At 44.4% G+C, this 20,213-nt stretch overlaps 3 protein-coding genes across 5 annotated transcripts; 2 read left to right on the forward strand and 1 right to left on the reverse strand.

Moving 5' to 3' along the window:
- The first annotated feature begins 5,522 nt into the window (after positions 1–5,522).
- Positions 5,523–7,438, forward strand: LOC112901238. The gene is made up of 3 exons (XM_025970104.1): positions 5,523–6,704; positions 6,790–7,123; positions 7,210–7,438. Exons 1-3 carry the CDS (start codon positions 5,712–5,714, stop codon positions 7,344–7,346), a joined length of 1,464 nt encoding a protein of 487 aa, XP_025825889.1. The 5' UTR covers positions 5,523–5,711; the 3' UTR covers positions 7,347–7,438.
- A 73-nt stretch (positions 7,439–7,511) lies between these two features.
- On the reverse strand, positions 7,512–11,027 carry LOC112900271. 3 transcript variants are annotated; one of them, XR_003230168.1, is made up of 5 exons: positions 10,842–11,027; positions 9,671–9,755; positions 7,940–9,027; positions 7,772–7,859; positions 7,512–7,648 (listed from the first exon to the last, which is right to left on the reverse strand). XR_003230168.1 is itself a non-coding variant. In XM_025969073.1 (3 exons), exons 1-3 carry the CDS (start codon positions 10,964–10,966, stop codon positions 8,203–8,205), a joined length of 1,035 nt encoding a protein of 344 aa, XP_025824858.1. In that variant the 5' UTR covers positions 10,967–11,027; the 3' UTR covers positions 7,697–8,202. The 3 variants fall into 3 exon arrangements, 1 of the variants encoding a protein (XP_025824858.1); XR_003230167.1 differs by having other exon boundaries at positions 7,772–9,027; XM_025969073.1 differs by lacking the exon at positions 7,512–7,648 and having other exon boundaries at positions 7,697–9,027.
- Positions 11,028–13,070: 2,043 nt separating this feature from the next.
- On the forward strand, positions 13,071–19,855 carry LOC112899874. The gene is made up of 6 exons (XM_025968521.1): positions 13,071–13,675; positions 13,800–14,056; positions 15,785–16,479; positions 16,573–16,659; positions 18,224–19,231; positions 19,361–19,855. The coding sequence occupies exons 2-6, from the start codon at positions 13,960–13,962 to the stop codon at positions 19,409–19,411; spliced, it is 1,938 nt and encodes a 645-aa protein (XP_025824306.1). The 5' UTR covers positions 13,071–13,675; positions 13,800–13,959; the 3' UTR covers positions 19,412–19,855.
- Positions 19,856–20,213: the final 358 nt, after the last annotated feature.

Genomic DNA, 20,213 nt, shown 5'->3' on the forward strand with positions numbered 1-20,213 from the left:
TTTTTTGTGCGTGATATTCTGTAAATAGTTATGCACAACTTATGAACAGAATTTTGTTGTTATACAATGTGTGCATACAATTTATGTACTTTTTTACCTTTTTTGCATAACTTATGAACACAAATCCGTGCACAATTTCTGTAGTATGATTTATGCACATAAGTTTTGTGCCATACAATTTAAGCAAATACTTCTTTGTTTTTCATGCATAACTTATGAACATAATTTTTTATACATAAACTAAGACGTCTCGGCGCCATGAATCACGGCGCCGAGGTATCTGGCTCAGCTGCCACGTGCCCACCCACTTGGCGCCGACGTGGCGCCAAGCTCGGCGCCAGAAATCGTGGCGCCGAGCTCGGCGCCGCAGATGGTGGCGCCGAGCTAGCTGCCATAACGTCCCCTTCCCCTATTCGAGCCTTCATTCTATATTTCGTATCCCGTCTCGGTTTTTCTGTCTCCCCCCACCCGCCCAACCTCATCAATCGACTTATTCGACCTTAAAAACTTTGATTTGATCCATAGATCTTCAAGAGCAAGGTATCCTCTCTCCCCTCCTCAATTCTTACGTATTGATTTGATCTATATTATATGTATTATTCAATGTAATTGCTTTAGGGTTTAATTATTAATATGTGTAATATGCAATCTTAGATGCGTAGGCGTGGTAAATCTAGTAAACCAAAGGTGATGACTGGAACAGCCTTCACCCGTTTGCCGCTACCTAGTGGTGTTCCTGTGCCGATGTGCTTCTACGGTGATCCTTGCGAGGTAGCCAAATCAGATGAAGAGGAATCATGTAACCAGAGGTATTGGTGTGTGAAAATTATGCATTCGATCCTACTCCTCGTCAGATTCACATTGCGTTGCTAGTAAGAATATTTATTTTTTTATAATATTTTCACTCTCATATAGAATCATGTATGCCTCATGAGTAATAGCAGGTGTGTATCAATTGAATATTTTGCAGACTTCTCCCCCGCTTTATGACTTTGACCAATGGATCGACACTGAGATCAAAGAGGAGGATAAAGAGTATTGGTGTAGAATGAAGGAGTGGAATACGGAGCGGAAGGAGTTGTTGGAGCAAAGACGGCAAAAGGTGGCAGCAGAAAAAGAGCGGAAAGAAGAGCTGGAAAGAAGGCATGCTGCTTAGCACAAGGAGGAGAGGGAACACAAGCTGGAGCGTGTTCGCCGTGCGAAGGCAGCAATGAAGGAGAATCCAGATGCATTGTGCAAAGAAAAGTGACCTTGTTGCACTCAGTAGTATGCAAGATTTGCTAGTAGTATGCAAGATTTGCTAGTTGTATGGTTTATTCAAGTAATAATCTTGCCATTGTGTTCTCTTCTACTTAGCTTTTTTTGTGTTGTCATTTATCGCATCTTCTATGACCTCACTTGGTAACATAATGGAATCAAGACTAACAAATTAGTGCATTACATTATTGAACACGCACAACACATGTAGTGGCATGTGAGGACCGGTACCAAATAACATATGTAGCGGCATGTGACGACCGGTACGAAACACAGTAAAGAGGTCCTAGACCAAACCTAACATGTCTTAGGTAATTAAACATATGGATGTAGCATGTTAATAAGATAGGTTATTCCTAATACTCTCCCCATATAGCAAATTGTGTTGCCTCTTCTCCATTTTATCCTTCCATTGCAAGCGGTGGTGACGGAGGCCCCTTGTTCCTGTGACAAGGGCAGTTGCAATATTGATCAGTGCACGATACCTCCTGTGAAATGGAACCATTGTTGTTGTCATCCTCTTCGTCGACCTTGTTACCGCTGCTTACTTCCCTTTCTAGATCGAAAATACAATTCTGCAGGTAGTAGATGTACTCCTACCGTCCTTCCATTCATTCGGTTTTGGAATGTACTCATAGTGCATGCCTGGATTAGCTGCTTTCATTGCATTGAATAGTGCAGGTAGCTTTTCATACCCCTCCTCCCAGTCTCCATATCTCATCTTCTAGGCCCGTTGCCTTGCCCGCCATGCTTTCCCATACTTGATCTTGTAACCAAATATTTTCTCAGCCATATCGATAATTGTCTTCACCTTCAAATTGGGCTGACACTTCAATGTTGAGTACAACTTTCTGACAATGAGGGTAGAGATCAATTGTCCATACCTCTGCTGTAGATCTATATCGGCACAAGTGTGTGGACCTATAATTTTTGTGATTTTGAACTTTCCCGTGGCCTTCTGTTTCCGAGCAAGACCCTCCAATTGCAATCATCCTTCTCACACACCACTGTATAGCGCCGCTCCACATAGAAGTGCCTAACCTTGAATGGTGTTCTACGTTTCACAGAATACTCTTGTAACCATCTTTTCAACGTAGGCAAGTCCTTGAATAGAAGATCCTTCTTAATTTCCATACTATGCCCAGCCTCAGGTGTCTCTAGCAGCTCGCCATCTCTTCCTTCTGCATAATCACTACGAGAACCGCTGAGATCGCTGAATTCATGAACTAGTAGATCACGATCAGGACAAAAAAGTCCGATGCGCTCCATATCTTCTTCACTCAATGTTGCAATTGGACGATCATCATCTCAATCAACGGCTCTTGCATTTCCATAAGGCTCCTCGTCATCATCTATCTGAACAACCACACTATTAGAAGCCCGTCTTGTATTGGAAGACGGAGGCACAGGGGGAACACCAATATTTCCTGAAATATCTCCTACATGTAAATAACAATTAAAGATGGCATTAGAATAAATGAATGGAATTAAGGGCGAATAACAAAACAAAAGGTGTTACTATGACACTTACTTGGATGGTTCTGGGTCAAAGAAATCTCCTGGACGGGCATACGACATCATCAATCCGACAATGTACAAGATCATCAGGATAAATGCCAACGGATTGAGTATCAGGACCGCAACCGCATCTTCCTGATCCACCTCAAGGTTGGGTAACAGAGGGTTAGCAGGTGGCACATTAGGGGTTGAATGCACATGAGAGCTGGGAGCATTTGAGAACTTCCGCACAACCAAATGTAAACATTGATACTCATTCTTCATGACAGTCTTCACATAGTTCTCCCATTCAACCTCACATTCAGCAGCGACCAGCCATCTGAAAATCTAGCCCGATTTACCAAAGTGGACGACCCCTTGCACTGAGATGGCATCCTCACTTGACATGCATTGAAGCTCGTCAAGAGCTCTACCAAACATCTCACTAAAAAACGGCCGATCATTGAATATCAGGGAGACCCCGTGCATTCCATCAAAAGTGACATTTCCAAACACATCTTTCTCGACACCGCCTCCATGATACAAGATGACTAAATTATCCATCTAGTTCATATGCACAACACGAAGGTTATGATGGGTATAATATACAAAAATAACTAGTAATATTTTCTAACTATCTAAATTACCTAACTAAATACCTAGAATTACTTAAAAATACCTAACTGAACTACCTAACTAAATACCTACATCTACTGTCTAACTACATTTTCTAAATACTACTGCCTAACTATATTTTCTAAATATGGTTTCTAACTATCTACAAGAAATTACTAACTACGTTACCTAACTAAACTACTTAAACTAATTAAATAAATTATTTAAAATTACCTAAATCACTAACTACTACAATACCTAACTAAATTTAAAAAATAATTAAAAAATAAAACTTACGGTAGGGCCGGACGGATGAGGCCGCGTGGCGGCTTGTGGCCGTGCCGAATGCGCGTAGAGGAGGAGGCGGGTGGAGGTGGGGGCGGCGAGCGCCGGCCGGACGGTGCCCGGAGGAGAAGGCGGGGTGGTGAGCGCCGGGCGGGTGGCGTGCACGGAGGAGAAGGTAGGGCAGCGAGCGGTGGCCTGCTTGCACGGCCAGCTAGCGGCACCCTGGTTGCGCGCGTGGAGGAGGAGGAGGAAGCGGGGGCGGCGAGAGCCGGCCCGATGCGCGGCCGCCGAGCGGCGGCTGGGCTGTGCGCGAGAGAGAGAGGAGGACAGCGAGGGGAGAGAAGGCGCCGCAGAATACATGGCAGCTACCTCGGCGCCATGATCTATGACGCCGAGCTCGGCCCCGTGGATCTTAGCGCCAAGGCAGTTGCCACGTATCCGCCACCTCAACAGCTGAGTCAGGTGCCTCGGCGTTGTGACTCACGGCGCCAACGCCTTGGCGCCGTGAGTCACGGCGCCGAGCTCTAGAGTTCAAATTTGGAAATACGTTCTACAGGGGTTCAAATATAAATTTTTTTAAAAAAGAAGGTTAAATTGCAAAAAGTACGGGACTAAAATGGGTGGAAATGGAAAACGATAAAACAGACTAGAAGAGGATAGATAACAAGTTTGTCCGATCGATTGCAGGAGCTGTCCTGGCGTGCGCTCGTGAATTAGAAAGCTCCAGCTGTGTTGGAAAAATAATACTACCATACTAATTGGAGGGTGTAGATTGTACTTTTTCCTAATTAGAAACATCCTAGGTTGGAACTCATTCTTTTTTTCTACTTGTACTCTGAGCTTACTTCTTTTTATCTTCGTTGTTCTTCACATTTTTTTCTCAATTTTTTCATAGCTATGCATCTAATATTTTCTAGATTTTTTAAGTGTGCAACAGTGCAAATGCACAAATTCAGAAACATATGCTGATACGCACCTAGTTTTTTTTTAGAGGGATACGCACTAGTTGCCAACAAGGAAAAGGGGGGAAAAAAGGAATCGCTGCTAAAGAAAACAAGGAAAAGAAAACCGCTTCCCGCCAACTGCCTGTACTGCAACAACTTGAGGCTTTAAGCAACTTGACGGATCATGTTGCCAACTCTTTTCAGTGCTTACTTGCTTGTTAGAACGGATCTCACTGTCACTCTTCCAACTAGACAACCGAATTCCCATTTTTATTTTTGAACAGTCACGGCGAACGTGGCAAGTGACAACGCAGAGCACAGGTGAACGTGGCTGTAAGTATCTCAGTGCTCAATATACACCTGCGTCATGTGTACACCAGGTGAATGGCTTTTGGAAGCATTTCACTTGTAACTTGTAAGTGGGCATCAGCCACGGGCTTTGTCCTGCATGCCACTGTGCAAAAGCTACGTGCCGTTTGAACGTGACATAAAACGTTAGTTACGTATGACGCACATCATGGTGTACAGCATTTTTACATACTGGAAACGGAAATCAGAGAAAAGAGACGATCGGACTAGTACAATCATCAGATGATTTCGTGGTTAGTATTAACAAGAAATGTTCAGGCTAAACTCGCGATGGATAGTGAATAATGGATTCAGTAAAATTTGCTCAAAAAGAAAAAGAATTCAGTAAAGAAACCGTTGGTACGAAACGAAGGGATGCTTCTTAAAGCCTGCCGGTTTCGCAGGAAAAAAAGTTCGATTCAGTTCTCCTAGAACACGTAAGGAATCCCTAGACTCCAACCAAAGAGCTCAGCAGTTTACGCGCACAGCCATGAAACCTGTTGGTTGAAAGCTGTGCCGTCCGGCATTAATGGAAGTTTGAGCCTGGAAAAAGAGAGCAAAGACATCACAGCCGGCAATTAGGCATGCCAGGCACGGCAAATTCACAGCTAACCTTCCAAGATTTTGAGATCCGAGACAGGTCGTCAGCTACTCAGCTCGTCGATCGCAGCTAACAACAGCCAACACAACAGGCAGCAAGATTCATCGCGCACGAAATCTATCTCTCGTCCTCCATAAACCACCCCACCCCAGCTCACCACGCGCATGCATCGGCATCCATCGACCTCCCGAAACACCAGGGCGGCCATCGAAACGGAAGCAGCCACTCGGGAGGATAGGAGAAGGGAGCCGGCCAGAAGGAACAAGGAACACGAGGGCAAGAGAGATCGAGAAACCGCGCGGCCAGTAGCGATGGCGGACACGCCGTCGCCGACGGCGGCCGCCGAGGCGGGGTCCGTGTCGACGCCGCTGCTGCGGCGGCGGGGCTCGTACACGCGGTCCATGTCGCACGCGCGTGACGAGCTCCGCAGCTTCCGGTCCTGCCTGCGGTGGATGTGCGTCGACCACTCGGAGGCCTCCAGCCCCGCGGCGTCCTGGCTCGTCTTCGCCGCGCTCGCCGTGGCCGTCCCGGGCGTCGCGCGCGCCGCGCTGCCCCGGCGCGCCTACGACACGCAGGTGCAGGCATCGCTCACGCTCTCCGCCGCGCTCGCCTACGCCACCATCTACTCCCTCGTCCGCCGCCGGGGCCTGCGCCGGCTGCTCTACCTCGACCGCCTCCGCCACGACTCCCAGGACGTGCGCGCCGGGTACATCGTCCAGCTCGCCGGCTCCTTCCGCCTCCTCGCCTGCTTCGTGCTCCCCTGCTTCCTCGCCGACGCCGCCTACAAGGTGTTCTGGTACTGCGCCAACCGGCCCTTCCCGCTCTGGTGGTCCGCCGCCGCGTGCGCGCTGGAGATGGCGTCGTGGATCTACCGCACCGCCATGTTCTTCATGGCGTGCGTGCTGTTCCAGACCATCTGCTACCTGCAGATCCTGCGCATGACGGGGTTCGCGCGGGACTTCGGCCAGTGCGCCGACGTCGCCGCCGTGCTGAGGCAGCACCGCCGCATCCGCGTCCAGCTCCGCCGGATCAGCCACCGCTACCGGAGGTTCATACTCTACTGCCTCATCCTCGTCACGGTCAGCCAGTTCACGGCCCTTCTCGCCGCCACGAGGCCGCGCGCGCAGGTCAACTTGGCCACCGCCGGCGAGCTCGCGGTGAGTACCACGCGCCCCGGCCCCGGGTGCTGCTACGCAGCTGATCTTGTTCTATCCTAACATATGCTTGCGATTGCTGCTGCAGCTGTGCTCCATGAGCCTCGTCACCGGGCTGCTCATCTGCCTCCACAGCGCGGCCAAGATCACGCACAAGACGCAGGCGATCACCAGCGTCGCCGCGGCGTGGCACGCGGACGCCACCATCAACAGCCTGGACCGGGACCAGGAGAACCCCAGGACGCCCAGCAAGGCGGCGTACCTGCAGCCGCACACCCCCACGAGCCCCTTCCCGGTGGCGAGCGCCTCCTCCGGCGAGGAGTCCGACGACGACGAGTCCCGGAGCGAGGACAGCGTGGACACCTCGAGGTTCGCGTCCTTCCACGTCACCAACATCTCCTTCCAGAAGAGGCAGGCGCTAGGTAAGCACCCGCACCTGCTGTCCTCACGTGTTTCGTCGGTGTTGCAATCGTGGCTCACTGCATCTGACCGACCATGGCGCTCGCAGTGACCTACCTGGAGAACAACCCGGCGGGGATCACGGTGTTCGGCTTCGTCGTCGACCGGACATGGCTGCACGCGCTGTTCATGATCGAGTTCTCGCTGGTGATGTGGCTGCTGGGGAAGACGATCGGCATATCTTGAAGAAGGGCTGTATACCTATGCCACCGTGTATGATACAATCAAGAATTCATCGCCTCTTGTGCTGGCCATATACTGTAAAGTTCCATGTAGATCCTGTCGTTCTTGAATGTACAAAATTGAGCTGAGATAGTAGAGTAATTTTCTACGAATGTCGATTATATTTGAGCAGGAACGTAAGTAAGAAATGCGGCAAACAATTGCTCACCCAGGAGCTCGTAGCTTCTGGCAATCTGCTTCATCCTTCATGGTAGCAACCAGTTAGCAAATAGCACAGGTCGTCAGTCATCAGTTCACATATAACCCTGAACATTTCACCAAAAAATAAAAAACTTGCAGTATATGGTGACCGATTAACTTTAAACAACATAAGTGAGACTAAGATTTATATGGTGGTTTTGATCTCTAACATAACGACGACGACTTACCCTCAAAAAAATAAACTATTCTTTTGCTCTAATGGAAAAAGAGAAATGCCGATCAGATGGTCATCGCACATCCAGTGTTGCCTTCGTCCTAATACGCATATGGGCACATCTCAGAGAGCAAGATGGCCAACCCAAAAAGAAAAAAAAAAAGAAAAAAACTCTTTAAACCTCAACTGTGTTGCCAGAACAGCAAAACGAAATAGAACAACTCCATATCACCATTATCAGCTGCATAATAGTATCACTAGTATCTGCCTCCTCGCAACAATATCATAAAACCCAGATTGATCCCATCTTTCAACTGCCATGCCCTGATATTAACTGTCGCTTGGCTGACTCACAGATCTTATGACAAAATCAACTCGAAATGACCTTCCATAGCTGGTTGAAACACCACGGCGAATGCCAGAAACCCTAACACGAGGGAGATTTCAACTTGCCCTTTCCCCATTTCTCCTATGAGATCCATATCTGTGCACAAAACCTCTATGATAAGATCCTTCGTCGCCATCTAAGGATGTGTCACGGTCAGAGACATCATCGAAATAAGGGTCATCGATGTAAGAATCGCTGTCGCTATCTGGATCAATGATGTAGTCCCCCATGATCATCGATCCTGGATTTAAGGCACTGACAATGCTGATTGCATCTTGCCTCTCCTTTTCATTTTCAAACTTCTTCCACTTAGCCAAACGCACAGGGTCAACATCACGTGGTTTTGATAAACGATGCTTCGACCTCACATGCCTTTTGAGTCCCTTATATGTCCCGACAAATGAGCAATCCTCATGCATACAAGCTCTCCTTTTGCGGTTCAGAAACCGCCTCGCAGGTTTGACTACTGTCCACCCTTTAACTTCCCCGCGGCAGATGGGGCATGCAAGCAGCTGTGTCTTTGGCTTCTGGTTAGTTGGTGCCACCACGGTTGAGACTTTGCATGCTGGTTTCTCCCTCGAATAAGCATTTTTGAACAGCTCTAGGCAGTTGGAATGTTTATAATTGGTACCACACATGTATGGCCGGCAACCTTTGCTATGAGAAGAACAAAGGATAAGGACAGCATCATGTGGACGCTCCAAGCATATTGAGCAGGTAGCATTTTTCCAGTCATTTTCCTCTGAGGTTGATTGCAATTCATTTTTCTTGTCTAACTTTTTTGTTTTCTTGTAGTCATAAGGTACAGCATGGGAGGCTGACCTAAGATGCTGAGCTGCCAGCTTACGGTTTCTCGGACTGCTTGTCATGTCTTTGGAACACTGGGGAAACAGACAGGGTAGAATGGCACAAAAATACAGTTACATTAAGCTAGAAATCCGAAGGACAGAAATTTTCATTACATTCTCATAAAAAAATGTAGGATTGATCCATACTTTTATGCAAATCACGTCATATACAAATAGAGCAATACTCTTTTGGTTCACTGGTTGTTCTATGATGTATCATAGTTTTGTAGATGTGCTTGTAACGAACAAATGCAAACAATTGTTTTGCAAGATTCTGTTTGTATGCGACAAAGGTGAAGGCAGGCTTTGAAATCATGTGATGCCAAAGATGATTTACAGCAACCTTACTGTTTGCTGTAAGAGCCTGATGATTTAGATTGTTTACCATAGCATATTCCAAGCACGAGCTAATATTTACATAGCATGACAAATATGAAGTGAAAACTTGAAGTGGCCTGATCTTATCTACTATAAGTTCTCCACTTCCATTTACTGAGTGTTGGCATAGTCAAACTTGTAAAATACTGAGAATTCAAAATGTTGCACATATTTTATTTTTTTTGAAACAAATGTTGCACATATTCAAGATAAGGCTTTGTTTGCATCATGATGGTCTTTCAAAAGCATTATTTCCCTAGGCTGAATGTTTGGTTAAAGCGGCCCTTTAGATTCTTACAGGCAAAATCCTGCTGGAATTAATGACTACTCCGTAGCATAGCACAGCAACTGCAAGCAGGCCCTTAATAAGGAGAGAATGGAACCTGTGAAGTAACAGTAACAGGGTAAAGCATCAGAACCACAAATTTAAACAAGAAATTAAAAGCATACATATCACAATAATTATGAAATCACTGTAGAACATGCAGTTTCAGCACAAATTATATACAGCATCAAAAGCATGATATGTTGAGTAAGCAAGTACTAACAGATTGGCTTATTTGTCAGTAAAGCAGACAGTATAAGACAACCAAAGACGCTAGATATGATTCAGAACATGTCAGCAAGAACAAGCTAATACTCCCTCCACTCCAAAATGGATTGCATAGTTTTGTCCTAAGTCAAACTTCTCAAATTTTGACCAAGTTTATAGAAAAATGCAGCAACATTTCCAATATCAAATTAGTTTCATTAAATCCACTATGAAATATGCCTTGAGAGTGTATTTATTTGGTATGGATGATATTAATATGTTTTGCTGATCAAAGTTAGAGAAGTTTGATTTAGGAAAAAACTAAAGCAACCTACATTCTTAACATTCGTTTAAAAATAAAAATAAAAAACTGCATCAGGCACTGACAGGTTTCCAATTTGGTGCCACACAAACAAAATGTCTCAATCATAAACACAATTCAGAATTCCTTATCAAAATTCAACTCATCAACTATAGATGTGCGGGACTTATTGAGCGAATTTCTGAATCCTTTACAAAGAAAAGGACACGGCAGCCAATTTCACAAGCATCCATAAACACAGAAACCAACATGCAAGCAGGAAGCTACTGGAAGTGATTTAGTTTGCTGTTGATATGTTAGGAGAATTTTGCTAGGAGTAGCAGCTCCTCAACAAATTCATGATTCATGATTTTAATAGCATCCAACAAGGTAGAATGTAATTCGACCAAGTAAGGAGAAGTATTTTGTGCGTAATCCTACAAAGGAAGCTAAGAACAATAGCAGTAAATATGAAGAACGTGGTTTACTCCAAAACCTAACATCAAAAAATTTGCATTCTCCTGTCCATCAGGGGCGGACCCAGTGTAGGACATGGGTGTACACCCGACAGTGTTCGCAAAAAAATCGAAGTTAGTAGGTAAAATGCATGGTCAGATCTGAATACAAATAGCATACATTAAGGTTTTGGGTGTTCGAATTCGCACGGAAGGAAGGGAAGGGAATGGGCGAGCATAGCTGCCGGATGCTCGACGCCGGCGAAGAGCCCGACGAAGAACTGGCCAAGGGCGGCGCCGCCCCATCGTCGCCGCTAGTAAAGGAAGAACAGGGGTAGGCGTGGGGAGGAAAAAAGGAAAACGGAAAGTCTAACCGTGCGACCCTGCTGATCCGCTTGGCGGCGAGGAGGGAGGCGCGGCTGCGATGGGGATATCGCCGGCGAGGAGTTCATGATAATCTCCGGTGGCGGCGAGCGAGTAGAATTTAGAAAGGTTCAGGGTATATAGTTGGGCACTTGGGCTACCCCTTGCCCTCGCCTCGTAGGCCTGGGCTTGTGTTTTAGCTGGGCTTGGGTTTGGCGGGCCACTTCCAAATGGCTGAGAACAAAAGTTAGATGTACTGATCTTCATTTATTTCTATAGAATTTTCTATAATTCTTCTTATTATTAGAAATGTCTTTGACGACAATACTGTACGCAAATGTAGTATCGATGATTTGGGTCGGCAGATATTTATTTCTGTAAAAACCTTCCTCCTGGTGAGAAAAATATAAAGCAATCTATATTGGTCCAGACCTGCTAGATTTGGTAATAACCCTATAATTAGCTGGATCTTTTAGTACCTCCAAATAGAGGTGTAAGTTTACATGTGTCTGTGGGCTAAGTATTTAGCACCTCACACCCCGAGTGTTATATCTCAACTAAGATCAAACTTGCCTCGCTAAACAACGCTAAACAAGGCATCAAAGACCACGCCAAAGGGACTAATGAATATGTGCATCAGATCAATGCTCCACAATGTAATTAAAAATGCCACTAGCATCCTATGATATTCCATCACAAAAATCATCTATACTTAGAAAAATATATCCTATAAAGTTAGAGTTCGTCATCAATCAATCACAAGTCCGGATGGATCCCCGCCGCATCCGGTACCATCGGATAAAGTAGGAGGAGGAAGAGGTAGGCGCGAGCTTGTAGATCTTCTCGGTGTGCCTGCCGTGCACTGTGCTTAGGTGGAAGGAGGTTGGAGGTGAGTTTAGCGACGTTGATGTGCTCACCGGCGGAGAACACAAATGTACAATGTGACTGGTGCCATGTATGAGCAGCCCTTCAAGTTTAAAGCTGGTGGCTAGGGTTGGTTAGATCAAAACAGGCATGATTTTAGCTCCAGGTAAATCTTGTCTAGCCTGAAATAACTACTTCATTTATATATATATATATATTATTTATTTATTACGCTAAAATAATCTAATAATATTCTCCTCGAACAAAACATCATTTTCTATTCTTTTACCTCGTAAATTAATCATGAAAACTATCTACACATTTTAAGTGAATTTAGTTATCATTTTTCTTCTTAGTGAAAAAGAGCTCGATGCTTAGTTAAAAACATAGAGAGATCGGAATCCATTTAACCATTGTATGTAAGTAAAGTGGCGCGCTTAATCGAGCAAACACTTTTAATTCATACATTTTATTTGTTTTGATATTAGAATCCTTTTATATACTCATATATTTTCAGGAATTTTCTGTTCAAATAAATTATTTTATTAAAATGCTTAGAGGTATCGAAAGCTCACCTGGTGATGAAGCTAACATTTAATCTTTTCGTCTATTTTTTCGCGCTTGTACATACAATCCAAATGTCTTCATAGTTTGCTGTCGTATTTCTCACTAGATATATTACCTGTTTGCTAACTAGAAAATAATAAATTGTTGCTATCTATAACTTGCCAAATATTGCAAATCATTAGATTACTTATTGCTCGACAATATGTCCAAAGATCACACGAGTCTCAAAAACTACCATCTTAAAGTGTCGGCTGCAACACGACAAGCTCGTTATACGTTACGAGTGAGCCTATACAAAATATAATTTTATCTTACTCTAAATATATATTTATGTTCGTGTGTTATTTACACGTAAGTGATGTTTGTCGGTACTTTCAACAATCTTCTTTTTTAAGAAAAAAGACAGGTAGCACTTTTTTAAAATCCTTTTATCACCTCTCCAGATCTAGGCATATACTCTATACTTTAGAAAACTATGAAGTACTAGAATTTCAACCAAACAAAAATCTAATGAGAAAATTCTAATTACTAAAAATATGCTCCGTGTCTACAAACTAGACGAATAGATAAACCCAAATGGAATGGACCACCAGAGAAACCTGCAACCGTCATCGAACTCGGGGGGAGAGAGAGAGAGAGAGAGAGAGAGGTGAGGAGAGGAGAGGAGAGGAGAAAGAAGCGAGGGGCGCTGAAAGCCACAGTTTGCTTAGGGTTTCTCTCCCCCTGCCGAGGCAGACAAGTACACCACCACACGCGCCCCCCACGAAATTCACAAACCCACCGGAGGCACAGAAATTCCCGTGGGAGGAAAAATCCCGTCCGAAATCCGGCGCTCCAAATCCCTCCGACCCCGAAGCGCTCCCCCGAGCCCGTCCCGAATCACGCAAATCCCTGCTCAAATTCCCCAATCCTCCGTGGGCCGCCGCCGCCGCCGCCTCCCTGCGACCGACCCGCCTTCCCGTCGCAGCCGCAGCCGCGGATTTCCACCCGAGGTGTTTCGTCTCTCTCCCTCTCTGCTACTGCCGCCACGAATTGTCGCGACCGGCCCGTCATCGGGGACCTTCTCGGGCCCGCGAGGCCAGGGGCTCCCTTCCGCGGAAATCCCCTCTCGTCGAGAGGAGGCACCCCCTCTTTCTCGCCGCCCCCGCGCTCTGCTGGTACTTGAGTGGCGTGGGGGGTGGAGATCCACCCGGGCGTGGATCGATTCCTCTCGATTCGGTGGTGAGTAACCCTAGCTTGCTCGGGCGGATTGTCAAAGGACTTCGTTTTGTTCTCGTGGACCTGAGGATTTGTTAGCGACGTGATACCCTGCTAATCCAATCCAATCCGTGCATGGCCCGATTAGGTTTTCATCATCCAGTGCGGAAGATCAATCCACAAAGGTGCACGAGCAGTTTGTTTCCCCAAGAATTCGGGGGGTTCAACTGAACCCCCATGCCCGACGTTAAGTCCGCCCCTGGTGGTGGTGGACTGGATTGGCGGACACTGCTGATTTCGTCACGGGCATGGAGCGAGCTGAGCCCTCGTTGAAGCCGGAATGGCTGCTGCGGCCTGCTGCGGTAGCTGTCACTGCCCTCCGGCCTGCAACTTCGCCCCGCGCTGGTGAGCTCGCACACGTTACTTATCTGTTTGTGCTGCTATAGTGGCTAGCGCTATGGATAAAATTGCCGTGCAATTTATGTCAGTAATGATGAGAAGTCGTAACAAGTCGTAACGGATAGATTTATTGTGACATCGGATTCGGCAGTTACCCTGCAAGCGCCTAGATTTATACATGCCAAGTGGTGACTTTTGTTTGTGCATGTGGAAGCTAGTTCAGTTTTATGGTGAGAATTTGCTGCCTCATTACAATTTCATGCTACTAAAAAGAATCCTTCCACGGTTGCACTGTTTTGTTCCATCATTGTGGTATATTGAGCAATGTTTACATGCTGAGGTGTTCTATTTAATATGTTGCATGTAACTAATCGCCTCATTGGTTCCCGGTTGCATGCTTAAGTTAGAAGTTTGGCTAACTATGGTAACTATTAAAGGGAAGCTGTTAGGGGGGCATTGCTTTGGATATGTGCTTTGCCTTGTATATTGTGGAACTGATGTTTCTCAGTTTGTTGTGTAACAATGTAACTGCAGTGATTATTGTGAAGTTTGGGATTCACGTGTAAGGAAATTTTGTTGTTGGAGTATTGGGGTCTTTGTTGGAACCTTGGAGGTTGATTAAAGTATTTGTTCTTTTCCTTGTCTGTTAGCCCAGTTTTGGTGATGCTTTTACTGTCTGTCTAGCAGCAATCCATCAACCTTTTCCTCAGAGCAACTAAGGATTAGGAACAGGGGACACATGCGACTCTGTATATGCAAGGATGCACTTAAACGCCAACCATCAGTGACGTAATCACATCCGTAAATGCTGAAACATAATCCTCTCATGTGCCTTTTCTATTTGGATCGCCCCCAACATTTTCTTGCCTATTTTATCATGTAGAGAATACTAGGGATTTCTAAAGCCTGATTTTCCACCTGCTACTAATATACACAAACAAGGCAAATGGTAAGCTAAGAGTAATGATTAAATATAAATTTATAACTAAGTGGTCCAATTCAACACCAGGCTATGCTTTCCACAAACGGAGGTAAAAAACCAGGAATTCAATACAAAGGAAAATTGTCGCTTACTCGGCATTACTGGCTTGAGCCTTGATGCATGGGTACAAGGTCAAATAATGGGTTCTAGGGCAGATCATTGCATGTCTCTTCAGCTATGACTAGCGTGTTGGAGATTGTCTGTGTTTCCTCATAGTGTGGTTGTACATAAACTTGTTGCTTGTCGCTTCTTGGCTGCTTATGGGGGACAATAGCATGAGGATTGTATTTATATATTTCTGTGCTGATTAGAAAGCAATGTTTTAAATAGCGGGTTATAGTGGTGCTATGGCGGTTTTGCGGAGCTGCCACGATGATCACTGCAGTAGAAAATAGCGCGTTATAGCGGGCAATAGCGGGCTATAGCAGCGCTAATAGTGGTTTGAGGACCCTGCCGCTTAATTCTATAGCCCGCTATTTAAAACATTGTTAGAAACTAATATTGCTTCTATGCTTATGGGATCTTTTGTTCTTGCACACAATGGAATCTCTTGTGTAGTTTACAGATATGTCTTTCTTTTCCCATCAAGTATTGTTGTTTTAATGCCTTCTTACAATGCATACTGTTGATGTTTAATACTCGGTTTACATGCATATGCATGAATTGTTCATTATTTGCTAGTGACACTGATTTACATCTTGGTGCTTTTTCTGGCATTATGTATTGAGATGCTCTTGCTTGGATGACTTTAGATGATCAAGGCAGGGGTGCTTCATCAAGAAACCGTTCATCAGGGCGTGATCGTGATCGGAGCTCTCAACAGTCCTCCTCCCGGAGGAGTTCAGGCTCTGGTGGGTCAAGGCGGAATGATCGGGATGGTACAGGGAAATCAAGAGGCTATTCTAGTTTTGGAAGGCACAACAGGGAAAGGGTGCAGGAAAAGGACCCGGACTTTCGTGACCGGGATAGTAAGTTGGTTCAGCCAGAGGACCCTTTACGTGATGGTTTCGAGTCGTTTAGCTCATGCAGGTCTGAAAAGGACAGGCTTAACCGTACTCGTTCAAAGGTGTCCGTGTCAAACCGGGCAGTAGGAGTAAGTTTAGACAATGGTAATATATCTAAAAAGGATACTGGTGGCATCTCCTTTGAGCGAGAATTCCCACACCTTGGTTCTGAGGACAAAAATGGAAAACAAGACATAGGTAGAGTTCCATCTCCTGGAATTAGCACCCCAATTCAGAACATACCATTGATCACTGCGTCTGAAGGCTGGAACTCTGTGCTAGCAGAAGTACCGACACTTAGCGATCCAAGCATTAACTCCATTTCCTCTTCTTTATCACCTGCTGGTTCAAGTAAGCAGACTGAAGTGTCCAATTCTGGCAGTGTGCTGAGCATGGCTGAAACAGTGATGCAGTCACCGTTAAAGATTTCCACCACACCCCAGGTAGTTAATCGATATGATGTTTATGTTTTCCCCCTTCGCATCTCATTCCCTTCTCTTGATCTAAATCTTATGTTTATGGTTCTTTTGTTTCAGCTATCAATTGATGCTCAGAAAATTGAAGAAAGGACTTTGAGGCAGTGCATTTTGAGGCCTCTTACACCATCAACAAATAAAATTTCTGTAAGTACCCAATCTGTTGCCTTTGCACCACTGCCAACGCATGCTTAAGCTTCTATGTCACTTAATGGATATGTTCATAATATGAGTTCCTTACTCACTTTCCATCTTGTTTGGTAGTTATTATGGCCTTTTGAGGACAACACAATTGGTACAAATTTATTTTCAGCTCTTCTTGTAGTATTTTATAATCAAGTAGTACAGTTACGTGCAAATAATTCTTCAACTTCAACGCTTTATTTTAGTTCTTTTTAAATAGTGAATCAACCTTGTCTGCTAACTTCATTAGCATGTGATAATATTTTGTTCTATGTTATTAGTTAGCAATTGTAATAAATGTATTTGAACTAAGATTTCCCATTGTATTATTTAATCTTCATTTTACCCATGACCTAGTAGTTGTTGGCAATTACCTTTTGAGCGCTAAGAGCTGTCTTTATATCAGTCAATTATGCAAGCAAAATTACTGGAGAACTGATTGCTTTGTTGTTTGAACATACATGTTTGGAATTGGATTTAGTTCAAAAAAATGTTTGGAATTGGATATATCATCTGTGCATTTTTCCTGTTTTCAAATTATAGAATCCTGAATATTGTCCTACATCAGTTATTCAAAGTTGTAAAATCACATATGAACTAGTAGTTTGCAAGGGACATGCTTCATAAATGACTTATATTGGAAAGCAACTTTTTCCCTTCATCTGTACCTTGCTTATCAAATTGTTGGCAGTGCTTTACCAATTTTCTTTGGACAAATAAAAGGTCCCCAAAATAGGTATACATGGCACCAGAAATATGCTTTGCGTAACATGTGTGTTCCTGATTAATCACAACTTCCTTACAATGTGATTTACTTTGTCAGAGTCCATCCAGATATGGACTTTGTGGCTGTAATATTGTTGTTGACACCAATTAGCTAACATTTAAAAAGTTCTATGAGTGGTGAAATTATATATGCTTTGTCGCAACAAATACAATAAACATAACTAGCACTTAGTTTTCAGTGGTAGCTGGTACTCTTGATTGAAGCAATGCTGTTGTACTTTCGATGGTAATATTACTATTGTCAGTAATTGTGATCCATTTATACCCCATCCGATCTCTTGTAGCTATTTATTATGGTTAGTATTCCTTATGTGAACTCGTATTGTCCATCCAACTCTTGTGAAAGGAGCTATAGAGCAGCAGCATGTTTCCATCTTTTTTGTGCTATCAGTAGTCTGGTTGTGGAGTGTAAATTACCGCGCATAGCATAAAAATTAGTGGGGAATTGAAGTACTGAGGCTAAATTATGATACCTGATAGCTGACAAGTGACAAGAGTTCATATGTTCTGTTAAGTCTAAATCAGTTAGTCAGTATTATTGCTTATCCGAAAACCATCTGTTTATTACTGTATTTCTTCATCATCATAATGTATTTCCTATAGTCACTCAATTGCAATAGATAATAACTTCATTGAGGTGAATGTTCTTGTGACTGCATTTCCCTGTTTGTTTCACATATTTGCTGAGTAATGTTCTCATCTGCTGAATTGGTGACATGGTTGTTTGAACTAATTCGTTCAGAATACTGTACATGCTTCAAATTCCTTGGATAAATTAAAATCCAAAGGTTCAAGAGCTGGAGAGTCTAATGGTCCTATCAAGGTTGCTCCACAACTGTCGCTACAGCCATCTAGCTGCTCTATTCGCACTCCAGTCAAAACTGAGCTCGTAAAGCCATCTCAATCAGGCAGCTTTCAAGTCCTTAGCCGTGAACAGAATGGTACTGTAAATACTGCTGCCAAAGACAGCACCAGCAATCCTGTGAGCCCTGTTCTAGGTCGATCTTCTTCAATGGAACCTATGCGAAAGTCTGTTGTCAACCCTAAGCCTAAGGTTGGCACTAACGGACGTTCTTTGCATCCGCTGCAAGTGCAAGTGCAAGGTTCATTTGGTGACAGAAAAACAAGTGCAAAAGACAAGCTCAAATTTTTTGAGTTTTTGCGGAGCAAGTCTGTAAATGGTTCAAGCACTGCTATCGAGTCCTCACCTAGCCTGATTGATGACCAGCAGAACTCTTGTCTTGATTTGTCCTTCAAGTTTATTGAAAATGGAAGCAGTTCATGTGAAGAAGCAAATTCTTGCGAGGGATCTCAGCAACACTTGTCTGACAACGAGGAAATCATTCCGACTTCAGAATCTCATGATGTTTTAGACGAGGGATCTCTGGGGATTGAAGTTGATGACAGGGATGCCAACTCTTCACCAGTACTTGCTGACACAGAAGATGTAGCTTCTAAGAAGCCCCAGGCAGACAAAGCTGAAGATGTTCTGCCCGTCAAACCTGCATATATAAATGATAGTTCCATGATTTCAAACTCTGTTGACAGTGAAGCCAATTTGCTGCTGGAGGAAGCCCATCCTGCTCATGAGTACGAACACATTGGAGCAGGGGAGGAGAAACCCTGTCCTGCTCAAGAGTTTGAGCCCATTGGAGCCGGTGGGGAGGAAGAGTTGAACCTCCTGAGATCTATGGGCTGGGATGAGAACGAAGTAGTTCAACCTCTTCAGCAGGAGGAGATTGCTGATTGTGTAAGCACTTTTTACATTCTATAATCTAGCTGATTGAAATTACTTCAATGTACTTGTGTGTTTTGCTGAAGCTACTAAATGAATGGGGTGCTAAACTTTTCCTATGTTTCCAACGTTTTTGTTTTGTAGCTAAGGCAGAACGTGAGGCTGCAGCAGAAGCTTCAGGAGTGCAGGGGCTGATCTCTGAATCTGTGGAGCAACGTAACTGTGTGGTCACCATGCTGAGGACATGTGGACTTGGAGCCATGGCCTGACGAGTTTTGGTAACTACCTCGGTCAACCGATCAGGGAATGATTGTCTAGCTTAGCAAATGGAGAGTTTTGTTTTTGTCAATGCTTGTTCAGCATTGTGGGGGGAGGTTTCATGAGTAGAGCTGTTAATTCCCCCCGCTTAAAAGAGGTTTTAGGGTTTTTCTTCCTCATTTTCCCAGAAGGAATACACCAAATGGAAGTCTTGTCTGGTGTTGGGGGCACATAGGTGTGCGTTGCTCTGAAAGAAGAATAGGTTGTCTTTCTTTTTTACTTTTCATCGCTTATCTTTTTTTCAGAAAAAAAGAAGGGAAAAAAGAATGGTCGAGCTTAACATGAAAAAGGTGCACAGGAATTATCTTGGTCTTGAATTTTGCTTGCCTTGCCTTTTTTTTTTTTGATGTTTGATATTGCTTTATCGTGGCTTCTTTTGCTCCGGTCCGGCGACTCTCTCCTTAGGTCCCTGTTATAGCGACCCGTAGGTTTTATGCCAAATTTCCACGTGGAACAAATTTTGTGAAGGCTAGCTCTCTCCTGATGCCTTAACATCAGTGTCTGTTTCTGTGCCTAGCACGTGATTGGTCTAGATGGTCCGGCTTCTTTCCGAGCGCTCGTATACCCCACAAACCACCGCACCTTCTCAATGACAATTCCCGTTATCCAGTAGTGTGTCATAAGATTCTTCGATGACACTGAATCTTACATCAGACGGTTGGGCTCGGGCACCTGCCCC

This window comes from Panicum hallii, chromosome 7, assembly GCF_002211085.1.
Source record: "Panicum hallii strain FIL2 chromosome 7, PHallii_v3.1, whole genome shotgun sequence".
Lineage (NCBI taxonomy): Eukaryota > Viridiplantae > Streptophyta > Magnoliopsida > Poales > Poaceae > Panicum > Panicum hallii.